At 36.2% G+C, this 13105-nt stretch overlaps 1 protein-coding gene across 1 annotated transcript in view; it reads left to right on the plus strand.

Moving 5' to 3' along the window:
• Positions 1-13105, plus strand: part of DNAH5 (dynein axonemal heavy chain 5) — a gene marked incomplete at its 5' end in the record, with an annotated part of 122510 nt that overhangs the window by 61586 nt on the left and 47819 nt on the right. Inside the window, 7 exons of the mRNA XM_082752279.1 lie at positions 444-685; positions 6193-6369; positions 6904-7108; positions 7549-7691; positions 8424-8558; positions 10435-10557; positions 12477-12690. Of these exons, the coding sequence (XP_082608405.1) occupies positions 444-685; positions 6193-6369; positions 6904-7108; positions 7549-7691; positions 8424-8558; positions 10435-10557; positions 12477-12690 (1239 nt within the window). The remainder of the gene's footprint in view (positions 1-443; positions 686-6192; positions 6370-6903; positions 7109-7548; positions 7692-8423; positions 8559-10434; positions 10558-12476; positions 12691-13105) is intronic.

Raw genomic sequence — 13105 nt, forward strand, 5'->3', positions numbered from 1 at the left:
TTTGAGAAAGTGTTTTTTCAAGTGTTCCTTTCAGTTAATCTCACTACATTTACACTAGCGTATTGGAAACAGATGAATGGTGGTTTTAAATAGTTCTGCAGTTTCTATCTTTATGTTGCTTTATGTAAGTTGAAATAAACCTAATTTATTATTGAATTGAAGACTGGAATCATAAAACTGGTTCAGACTATTACAAACTGATGACTTATGCTTATGACACTTTATATACTGAGTAACGGATAATTATTATGATAAGGTGACAAACTGAAGTACTTAATTGAAAGTGAGTAATGGAAATGGTAATTGTATTTAAAGCTGAGATTGTAGCTGTGTGCATGAATTCAGAATTAATTGAAAATATGTTTGAAGAGAGAAGAAACTGGTCCATGAAAGAAACTAAAACTTCTTTCATAGGCATTTTTGCCTTCTATTTTGGACTGTAGGTGACCACATCTGGATAGTTCTTGATGGTCCAGTCGATGCTATTTGGATTGAGAACCTTAATTCTGTCCTGGATGATAACAGAACTCTAACCCTTGCAAATGGAGATCGTATACCTATGGCACCAAATTGTAAAATAGTCTTTGAGCCTCATAATATTGATAATGCTTCTCCGGCAACAGTTTCAAGGAATGGGATGGTATTCATGAGTTCTTCAGTTCTCAGCTGGAGCCCTATCCTTGAGGTACAGTAGCTAAGTAATTATATTTGTTTATATATTGAAAGTTCTATTGGTTCTATTCAGCACTTTACTATTGCTACTTTAGGACGTAATTTTGTGACTCTAGCTATGAAATAGCCTTTAAGCTGTATAAATAAATAGCTGAGTATTTAATATAGCAGAGTTTATGGTAGATTGCACAAAATATGTTTTTGGGGGGGGAACATAGTAAACATATTACACTTAAAAAAATAGCAACTCTAATATATTTCACATTTGGATAAATCTGTAATTCAAGGTAATTTATGCAATTAAAGAACAGCTCAGCTGTCAAAACACTGACTTAGCAGCTTCTGCTGCAGCTTCAGAACAACGAAGAAAGAGCAAACAGGCTGACTCAGAAATCTAGCAATCCTCAAGAAATCCTCAAATTTCATATCTTTTTAACTCATAAAGCCTCTTATGCTTGTAAGTCTTATTTGCTTGCTTTAACTGGATTCCTTGTCCATAAATTCCTGATTTGTCTGGCAATCAAGGTAGAGTTGATGTGCCTTAGGACATGGTTTCTGGTACTGACTGGATTAGCTGTTCTTAGTGCATGAGTGATTTCAGTAGAGACAGAAATCAAGAGAGAGACAGTATGCACCTGTCCAAAGCCTGAGCAGAAGACAGTGTCTGGAGTAAGTGCAGCCCCCGGGGAGGTGTGTCCTAGGCATGGAACTAGCAGGTGAAAGAGCTGGGGGGAGAAGTGAGAAGACTCATGTGCCTTCAGGGAAGACAAATAGGAGATCAGCAGGGTCTTTGCAGAGATACTGAAGCATCCAGATCCAGAGCCCTTCAATGGAAAGAGAGTCTGTAATAGACTGAATTCATAGGTTTGGTGAACAGAAACTCCCAAGATAAGGAAGCCTGGAAACTTGTGACTGGCAACAGAAGGGAGACTGCTTCTCCACCTGCAGATCTGCAATGGTAGAAGAGGCATAATGCCTTGAGAACAGGTGAGGAGAAACAAGACCCATGTGGGAAGACATTAGAACTGGCTTAGCCTTAACCAATGAAGAGCAAAAGGATTGTCATCAGAGACTCCCTTCTGTGTTGGAGATGCCCTTCTGTTGTGACTCAGCAATAGAGGTTTGGTGCTTGTGAGGAACTAAGTTTGGTAGCAGACTGACTGCTAAGGCTTTCCTGTCCTCAGACTCCTTACTCTTGTTGCTCATCTGTAAGGGTGCAGTGAAACTTAGAGGGACAATGCTGAGGTTGTCAAAAGTGATTGCAGAGCTGTTGGGGCTGAGGATGAAGGGCAAGGGAACCCAGGTGATGTTCCTGATCCTGCTATTCAGGATGAAAGGCTCAGGTAGGAGTGTGTGCATCCAACAGGTCATTACTGAAGTGTGGGTCAGCTGTCACAGGCAGAGGCTCGATTTCTGTGACCAGGGGACTTTCAGGAACAAAGACTGCTGAATAGAAACAAAATTCTTCTCATCAAGTTAGGCAACATTGATGAGGGGATGAAGTGGATACTCAACATGTTTGCAAACAGCTTCTTCAGAGGGACCTGAACAGACTCAAGAAACTGGCTGACAGGTACCTTGTGATGTTCAATGAAAGCAAATGCAAGATATATGGAATAAAGCCATGCAGAAATACAGGCTGCGGGCTGACTGGTTAGGAAGTAGGTCTTCAGAAAAGGAGCTGAACGGTACTGGTAGATGAACTGTGTGCCTTTGTAGCAAAGAAGACCAATTGCATCCTGCACTGTACATCTACTAAGAAGAATGGCCAGCAGGTGTAAGGAGGCAGATATGATACAGTTATTGGAACTGAATTGCAGTTGCATTCTACTGTTGTTACAAAAGCTTCTCTGTAGAGAAAACAGATTTCTCAAAAAGTCATAAAACCCCTAAGCTACTTCTCATTTTTTTTTAATCTTTTAATGAATGCCGGAGGGTGTATTTTTCTTCGTACTGAAAGAATAACACACACGCTGTCTTCTTTCCCGTTTTTTATTTTTATTTATTGATAATTCAATAAGCTTCACACCAATCTGTAACACAACCTCTAGTTAGGAACTGCACAAACTAATATTATAGCAAAATGTCTCAATTCCAGCCCAGTTCCCTACTGAAAATCATCCAAAAGCACAAGAAAGAGTCTCTGGACCTATTGCTGTAATTTTTCCCCAGTCTGATTAGTGATGTTAGTGCACCTGAGTCAAATATTTTTTCCTAATTATTCTAGTACCTAATCTTATTTTTTCTACCTGAGTGCCCCTAGCATTTTGAATCTAGTATTTTGGGATATTCATATTTTTATTCACAACAACCAAAAATAAAGACAGGAGGAAGCGTTTTGCAAGGACAGCAAAATTAAGGTAAGAGGAAAGATTTCTACAAAATTTTCACCATAGTTTTAGAAATATTTATTTATTTATTTATTTTTATTGCAAAGATTAGGGATAGCAGGGAATATTCATTTTTTAATGCTCTCCAACCTTTATAAAATCTCCAGCATTCCCTCAATTAAGTGTATTCTCTGATAAACTGCATCTCTCTCAAAAATCCCCCAGGAAACACAAATATTCTGTTACTGCTCTGGCTGCTGTTGCATTTAAGAGAGTTTACCTCCAACTCATTTAGAAAGTAAAACAAAAAAAGTGAGGTGTTTATGCTTGGACTCTGTAGTGATAATGCTTAGTAACTGTTTTCATTCTGGTCCTTCACACCTGAAGGAACAAAGGAAAGCCTTTCTTGGTATGAAAATGTTGATATCTTTGGAGAAAAATGTTAACAGTTTACGTCATAAGACGTGATATATTCTATTTCGTAAAGAAGATGGCAGTGCAACTCTTAGTAAGACATGCTTTCTCATGTACTCTACCTATGCTTTTAATAACAATCCTCCTTGTTATTTTCTGTTCTTGATCTTTTCTTTTGGTACACAAAATCTTTTACATGAGTTTTCCATAGGGCTTTTCTCACAATTATTAAGGTAATTATTTTTGCTTTTATATTACAGTTTGGTTTGGTTTGGTTTTCAATCCTTCCATTCATGTGCTTTTTTCAAATAGTTTGTGTCTCTCTTTTTTTTTTTTTCCTTTTCTTTTCTTTTCTTTTCTTTTTTTTTTTTTTTTTTTTTTTCCAAGTAGTGGATGCTTAGCTGTTTTAAATGCAGCAAGAGCCAGTTCACAAATATTCCAAACCAGTTTTCCTTGAGAGATAATCCACTGAACTTCAAAACACACGATTCCTTATCAGTACAGATACTTGGAAAAATGTAAATGAAAAAATATTAATCTAGGACAGTGACTTCCATGAGATTCCACTTGTGTTGTTCCTTTCCATACTTATAGCACTGCCTATGGCCTACTGATGTTAGGTGTTCACAAATCTGCCTCCTTGTTTTGGTATATATTCCTTGTTTATTTGCAGACAACGGCTTGTTGAATGTTTCAGTTTAAATCAAGCTATAGATTCAGCTGTAAAGACAGGAAAACCAAAGAAAATGGGCATTTAATTTTGCTTTATCAGACCTGATTTACCTCCTCATTTCAAAGTGATACAGAGACTAAATTTAGTTGTTTTGATGTAAGCGTTGCACAGAAGTAGTTTCACTTATTCCATAATGATCTTATGCTTTTATTTTGGTAGTACCAACATTTAAAAGGAAAACATGAAGCTTTTTTTTTTTCTTTATTTGCTTTTAGATAACACAAAACAAATGAAGTTAATTTCAGCTGTGAAACAACCTTTTCAACCTCCTTTTCGCTCCTCCACCTTCCCTACATAAAAAAAAAAAAAAAGAAATTGACTGTGAAATTGCAATCTGTAGTTATTTATCATTTGAGCCAAGAGCATATTTGTGTTTTTGTTTTGTTTTTACTTCAAAAACAAAACATCTTGATGTCTTTTCCAGTCCATCTTCCTTTGAATCTATTTTGTAGTGATATATAATACATATTCCAGCAGGCAGTGTAGTTGTTAATCTTGCATTGTTTACTTATTTTACTAACAGAATTAATTTTTTTTCTTTAGTTCCTATTTCTTAGATGCTGAAGTGAACATAGATTTGGTTGATATTTCAAAAGCATTTTGAAAAATAATAAAATACAGATAGCTTAAGAGAACATTGTATATATTCAGATTTCCTGTGATTATAGTTTATAAATAACTAAATATAGCAACCTCTTGGGATATCGTATACCAAAGCATAAGCAATTCAAGATCTGAAACTTGCCATATTGGTAGTTTTGTCTAACATTCTTAAGCATATATTGCAAAGTGGTCAAAGGTATTTGTTCCATGACTCATCAACACCTTGAAAAACAATAATATTTTACCAGCTTTTCTAATCTACCCTAATATCTTCTGAACAGCTGGTTAAGTTCCAGATATGTATTTTAAGTATTGCCATTTAATCTTTTGCTCTTTGTTTTCCATGTACTTGTCTCTAGAAAGCTTTTTCATACATCAACCTATTTGTAATAATTTATTTACTTTGGACTTTAAAAGATAAAGTTTCAGAAGATTATGTAGGTAGATGTGTGGAAAGCAATCATAGAAGCACAGAACAGTTGAGGCTGGAAAGGGTCACTGGAGACCATGTAGTAGAACCCACCTCACTCAATACAGGACAACTGGAGCAGGTTGCATAGGGTGTCCAGGTGGGTTTTGGGTATCTCCATAGTTCCAACATTCAACATAGACACCAGAAGACTCTCTGAGAAACCTGTTTCTGTATTAAACCACCCTTACAATAAGAAAGAGAAAAAAGTTATGTTTAGATTGTATTTACTATTTTTCAATTTGTTCCAAGTATTAGTTTGAATTTTGGTCAAGAATATGCAAGTGTTTTTGCTGATGAGTGTATTTTATGTGGGAAATAAATTCATGAGAAATAGATAAGAAGCATTCCACTACAGAAGTGATGGAAGACTTCTGAGTAAATCTAAGAAGCAGGTTACTGCTTTCAGCTAAAGGCATCAAAGAACAAATACTGTTCTTATAAATCTTATAAAACAGTTTTAATTAGGTTTTGTTTATCCAAAATTACAGATACAGAGATGCCCAGTAAAAATATTACTATTAATCAGGCACACAGCATAAGTTCATGGACACTCAGCAGTCATCCACTCTGAAATACTTTTTCTCCACAATTGCCAGATTTTTCCAGGGGAGTGTGTATCACTGCTAAATGCTAACATGGTGAAGAACAAATCAATTCTTTCTTTGAAGAGTTTAATCACAGCAATTGTAATTAAAAAATACTTGAAAGAATGCTTTTTGTGCTGTTAAAAACTTTGAGTGCTTTTATTCTTCAGTATCCATGCTGAACCTCTGGTGGTTATCCAACCCTGAGTAAAGAGTTGGAACTTCTGCTAGGCAAACTGTGCCCAAAAAACAGGGAACTGAGTCCCCTATCCCTCTCAAGAAAAATCAACTTTCCATGCTTTCAGGATCTTTTGAATTAGCAGAGCTGAACTGAATGACTTTCATCAGGAATTAAATTTATTTTCTCACCGTACTCTGTAACAGGGATTTTTGAAAAGGCGTTCCTTCCAAGAAGCTGAAATTCTACGTCAGCTGTACTCTTCGTCATTCCCAGACTTGCACCGCTTCAGTATTCAGTCTCTGCAGAGCAAGACTGAGATGTTGGAAGCCTTTGTGATTATGCAGAGCATTAATATGCTGCAAGGTCTTATCCCACCTAAGGTAAAGTAGTGTAGGGTTTTTCATGTTTATTTATCTAATGGAGATAATTGTAAGTCATGCAGTTATGTGGAGAGATTTTTTAATGTCTTGGGAGTATAAATGAAGATGCAGGATGGTGAGGAATATATTATTTTTCTTTTGAAGACAGTACTTAGGCTGTGTCCTCTTTTCACTTTTGGATTTGGTGTTAATACACACACAGCACGTATCAGCAGCTTTTCTTCAGGGTGTTTATTTATTTATTTATTTTATCTTATGGATTGTTACCAGATTATAAACTATAAAATAAACAGATCAAATGCTGTAATGGGTGATTGAAAGTGGTATTTGCTGGTGGTTTTCTGTTTTTTTTTTTTGTGGTCCACTAGGTACTGATTCAGTCTATTAGTTGGGAACAACATCACTAAATTTAAACATAACTGAAGGCTTTTAACCTGATGTTACTAGTGATTATCTACTAGTGATTATCAAGTAGAATATTCAGGCTACTGAAAACACAATGAAATAAAACAAAAATTTAACTTAATCCTTTAGGAGCAAGGAGGGGAACTGACTCCAAAATACTTGGAAAGGTTGTATATCTTCTCTCTTATGTGGAGTGTCGGAGCGTTACTAGAACTGGAAGACAGATGCAAAATGGAGCACTGGCTTCGAAATCATGCAACAATAAAGCTTGATCTTCCGTGTATTCCAGAAGGCAGTGAAGATACCATATTTGATTATTATGTGGCATCTGATGGTTAGTTACCCTGTTGAGTGCTTTGGGGTAGAACTTAGAAGTTTTTTTAAAATTGTGCTTTTTTTTTTTTTTTCTTTTGTAGCTTATTTTGTGTTTAGTTTTACAACTACACTTTACCGGTAATGTTGCATAAAGCTTTTTCCCTGTTGCCTTTGAGAATTCAGAATGTGGATACATTGCTACAGAAATCTACATGGATTTTGTGCTAATGAATTGTCAAGTGAACAAAAATAGACAAGCTGGAAAATTGTGTTCTTGTCATAATTTTAGGAAACAGCTGGGACAGTGGACCATGTTGCTTTTCTCAGGGGTTTAAGAGGAGTAAGACTCTTAGATAATTTTGGACTGAATTTACAGAGAATAACATGCATTGATGGAAAATAAAATAAGTGAAAAGGCCTTGTATTTATAAAACATTAAGTTCATTTCTTTTCTATTAGGTAATTGGATGCACTGGAATACACGGGTTGAAGAGTATGTATATCCTAGTAGCAGCACTCCAGAGTACAGCTCCATTCTTGTTCCAAATGTTGACAACGTGAGAATGGATTTCCTTATTGAAACTATTGCAAAACAGGGCAAGGTACTTTGCCAGTATTTCACATCTAAATTATGATAATAGTATGCACGATGACGTTTTTGAATTAGAACTGAAACTGGATATTATTGAAGAGGAAGAATTTCATTTTTTTTGTGTGAAATAAAACAATAATAGTGATTCCAGGGGCTATGTTCATATGAATATTACGTGAGTTGTAGAATATTAATGCTTCGAGCCTTTTCTGTCTTTCCAACACCCATCCCTCCAGTTGCAGAAATAATGGGAATGCAATGTAGCCAGGTCAGAGCAGAAGTGATTCTTTCCTGCGATTTCTGGGGAGAACAAAGAGCAGTGGAGTGCCAGACTCTGCTGATAGGAATTCTGCCAGATGAAGCAGTTACAGCATTCATACACCTTTAATTAGGGTATGCAACCCCTTCTTCACCAAAACTATGTCAAATAAGCAGTATATAGAAAATAACAGCAGTGACTGAAATCCTTCAGATGATGAGGTTCTAGGCAGTACTTCCTTTTTTTCTGTTATTTGAATGATCTACTTCTTTGCTCATTAAATTCTGCTAACTGACAAGACCATTAGCTGCACATGTTTAACTAGTGAAGCCTGCAAAGACATCAACTATTTTGCTTCTACACATCCCTTGTTAAAATTTTTTCTAATTTCATCTCTGCATAAAAGGTACATGGGATTGGTGAGGTGTTGCCAAAACACATGGCTCTTCTGTGTCATCTTATTTCTGTGTTGTCTTTGTGTAGGCTGTCCTACTAATTGGTGAGCAAGGAACTGCAAAGACTGTTATCATCAAAGGTTTTATGTCAAAATATAACCCTGAAAGCCACATGGCTAAGAGCTTGAATTTTTCATCTGCAACTACACCATTAATTTTCCAGGTATAGTAGTCATTCGCTTTCTAATAACATGACTGGAATCAGAGACTAATGGATGTACTGAGAATTTATTGGGAAGATACTGCTGAAAGTGGTTTATTTAATTGCAGATGAGTGCAGAAACAAAAAAGAACCTGCTGAAATGGATGAAGCACATGGTTTAAAAAGACTTCTGTAAACCGTGTGTCCTTTAGCTTCTTTGATAGTTATTGAGCTATTTTTAGACTATATCAATACCATGCTTATTATTTCCTTCATCATACTTAATATTTTTAATGTCAAATACATCAGTTCTCACTAATTGGGTAGAGCTGTCGGCAACTTCACTCAGATTTCACTAAAATCCATGTTTAAAGTAAGTGCTACCCACAACAATCTGTCATAGTGTGTGCTGTCTGCAATTTAATTTTGAGTAATTTATATTACTCATTAAAAAGTAACACATGCAGTGCAGCTGCTCTAAACAGAACTATGAACTGCTCTAAACAGAACTATGAATCCTTAAATCCTGCATTGTACTGCCTGTCCAAATTTCTGCTGAGCTACTTTGAATTATTTCAAGATTCTTTAACCTGCTGGCGATAAATATACGGGAAGTATTTTTAATGTGGTTTCATATGCCAAGCCTAAGCACTGTCTGTGCTGTAAGCAGAAGTGCTGTCTATAAACTCAATGTGTCATCTATAAGATATAGCTTATATATACATATATTGCATACATAGCTTGCTTATATATAGTAAGAAGATGAAAGAAAAAAAGTGGTGGTAAGCATGCTTCTAAACAAAGATATTTCATTAAGTCTCTTCAGTTTGTGTCTGTGAATTATCACTTAATGATTTTATGAAGTATTTTGTTTTCTGCTGGAAAAGTCATCAAGAATCACTTCTGTCAGATCTGACAGATTATTGCAATATTAATCTTGCAATATTAACAGATGTTTAATTTGTCATAGTGTTACAGATACTAGCTAGCAGGTAGTTGAACTGGCAGAAGACAGACAAAAGAAATATATATCACAATAAAAGATTATTAAAAATCATTAGAAGTTTTATGATATTTTTGCATTATTCTATGCAAAATAGGACAAAAAATTGTCTTAGCTTTGCTGAAGCTCTCAGTGTCTGACTAGTAATTAACAAAACTAAATTTCAGAACCGGAAGCTTTAGCATTACATTTCAAACAGATGAGCACGACTGTTTTCCCCTATCCATTTCCTCTCCGCTCCCTCATGAGATAAATACTCCTCCCTTTACCCTCACATGTGGATGCAATGATTATTTAATGTCCTCCTCAGCTACACAGACTATAAATTAAATTAGCAGAATACAAATGCAGATAAAGATGATGCATACGTTTTACAATTCTCATTAACATCAAAGAACTGAAATGGTGTCCCAGTCCATTTCAGTGTTTGTATATACAAAACTAAGCCTGGTGATTTCTTAATTTTTTGCAATAATGTCAAACAAGCATCTTAATGATATGTTAAAGTGATATCCTAAAATTGAGAAGATCAGCAAACAGGCAAAAATTAGTAGTCACAGTTTTATCTCTTATTGCTTGTAATAATTTTTTTTTTTTTGAAACTTAAAAAGAAAAGTTTGAGATGGCTTCAAAATTATGAAACTAAGGCATGGTTGTCTACACTGTATATTTCATATATCTGATGCCAACCTAATGCTGTATAGCACGAGATTTCAGACAGTCTAGTTGGATTACTGCAATGACCTCTAGCATGTGTTGTTTAAATCTTCTAAATCAAAATTTGTAAAAATCTATGTAACAGAAACTTGCTATATACTTACCCACAATATGGTTAATGAATGAATCATGTATGAAAAAGAAGGGCTAATTTTGTTAATAATTGCTTTTTAACAGCGCACGATAGAAAGTTATGTGGACAAGCGCATGGGAACAACATATGGTCCGCCTGCAGGCAAAAAGATGACAGTCTTCATTGATGATGTGAATATGCCCATAATAAATGAATGGGGAGATCAGGTTAGTTTTGTAAAAAAGGAAAGAAGCAGACAGAATTTTTTTTTTGTTTCCTTCTTAAACTGTAAAATGGCTTCTCTTTTCAGACAGGCAATAAAAGGATAAACAAGGTATCTATGCTTAGTTTATAAAGTATTTTTTAAAGAACCCATCCAGCTTAATATTATCATGAACTTAATTAAAATAAGTGTAATGACTAAAGTAGTTTAGAATAGACAGAATAGAGCAGTTCAGTTAGAAGGGACCTTCAAAGATCATCTAGCCCAACTGCCTGACCTCTTCAGGGCTAAATGAAAGTTGAGGCGTATTAATGAGGACATTATAGAAATGTTTCTTGAACACTGACAGCCATGGAGCATCAACCATCTCTCTGGGAAGCCTGTTCCAGCGTGTCCACCCTCACAGTAAAGACATTTTCCTCACTTCCAGCCTGACCCTCCCCTAGTGCGGCTTTGTGCTGTTTCCGTCCTGCCATCAGTGATCAGGGAGCAGAGAGCAGAGACTGGCGCCTCCCTCTGCATTTCCCCTCCTCTTAGAGTTGCAGAGAGCCATGGGATCACCTCTCAGCCTCGTTTTTTTTCAGAGAAAACAACCCAAATGTCCACAGCCTCTCCTCACAGGACATGCCGTTTATGAACTTCGTTGCCCTCCTCTGGACATGTCTATTGTGAAGCCCCAAACCACAAACAACGCTCAAGATTAGACCACACCAACGCTAAATAGAGCAGGAGAATCACCTCTTTTGACTGGCTGGCTGTGCTGTGTTTAACGCACCACAAAATGTGTTTTGCCCCGTGGCTGCCAGGGCACACAGATACCTCACGTTGAGCATGCTGTTAACCAGCACCCTCAGATCCCTTTCTGCTGAGCTGCTCCCCAGCCACTCATCTCCAGTCTGCACATGTCCAGGTGCAGAACCCTGCATTTACCTTTGTTGCACTGCATGCTGTTGCTAATCACCCAGTGCTCCAATCTAACTGTATACCTCTGCAAAGTCTCTCATCCCTCCAGACAGTCACCTGTACCTCCCTATGATTCCAGCGTAATCAGCAAACTTGCTGAGGATGCACGATTCTCCTGCATCTAGATGACTGATACAAACATTAAACGGGACTGGCCCTAGAACTGAGCCTTGGAGATGCTCAGTTAGCCAGTTAAAACACGGCTGTATAATTTTAACACTGTTTTTAAAATAATCATTTTTGACTCAAAACAATTAATAAATGTTGGTTAAAATAAACCTCTTGGCACACAAATTGTGATAGCAAACTGTCTCTGTAGACAATAATTAAAATTTATGAGCTTGACAGGTAAGAACTGACTTCTGCTTTCAGAAATTAATTGAAGTAATCATTATCTATATTGGCAAAATATTTCTGAAGTATACTGCATTGGAAACTAATTAAATGTTAGAATTTCTGAAGAAGTATACTCTTACAGTGTACTGTCAATGGGTTGGTCAAACAAGAAAGCAGGGGGTTCCATTTATGGCTAAAGGAAGAAATCTTTTTTTTTTTTTTTTTTTTTTGTATGGAACTAATCCTGTGTTTGCAGCTTGAAAAAGCATTTTTCATTTCTGATTGTTACACATGGAAATTTCATCAAAATATTTGGTAGCAGATGCAACGTACGAAGATACAAGCAAGACTGAATTTGGGAATGAGGGTTTAATTCTAAGCTAGGAATTCTACTTCCACCAGGATTCTTGCCCATAGATATTACAAATGGAAAGGACAACTTAAGTATGCTTATTCCTAGCAGTACATTTTTCTCCAGAAACAAACAAACAAATAAAAAGCAAGGACTTTAGGGAGAAAATAATGTTATATTCTTTATTGGACTTTCAAGTACATTAGTATGTTTTTTATTTCATTTAGTTGTGTGTATAATATTCTGTTATGTACTACCTGGCTATTTTGCAGGTTACTAATGAGATAGTAAGACAGCTTATGGAACAGAAAGGACTGTATAATCTGGAAAAGCCAGGCGAATTTACCAACATTGTGGATATTCAGTTTTTGGCTGCCATGATCCATCCTGGGGGAGGCCGCAATGACATTCCACAGAGACTCAAGAGGCACTTTTCTGTGTTCAACTGTACTCTGCCGTCTAATTCTTCCATTGACAAAATTTTTGGTAAAAATAAATTAGCTTTGTATTCATCCAATTACTGAAAATTGCAGTTGTTTTTTCTTTATCCCCCCCCTCTCTAAATATTGTGATTAACATTAAGGCTTAATACCATTCTAATTTGCTTACTAACACGTTTTCCTACAGCACTTGCTCCCCAACAGCAACTTCAGTAATCTGCAATTTTTTGGACCCAGTCATATCTCAGGATCTACTGGTATGCCAAGGGTTAGACATGAAGACCATTTCTTATTTTGGTGGCAATTCTGGAGAGTTGTTAAGGTGCTACTGGTGGCTACTGGTGCTAAGAATGAGCGATTAATAGCTAGGCTATTGCAAAAGACGGGAACATACTGTTCTCAGAGAAGTGATTGAATATATGAAGGGTTTGTGAACTGCTTTGGTAGACTAAAGTAGACTT

The sequence above is a fragment of the Aythya marila genome (assembly GCF_965140915.1).
Source record: "Aythya marila genome assembly, chromosome: 2".
Classification (NCBI taxonomy): Eukaryota; Metazoa; Chordata; class Aves; order Anseriformes; family Anatidae; genus Aythya; species Aythya marila.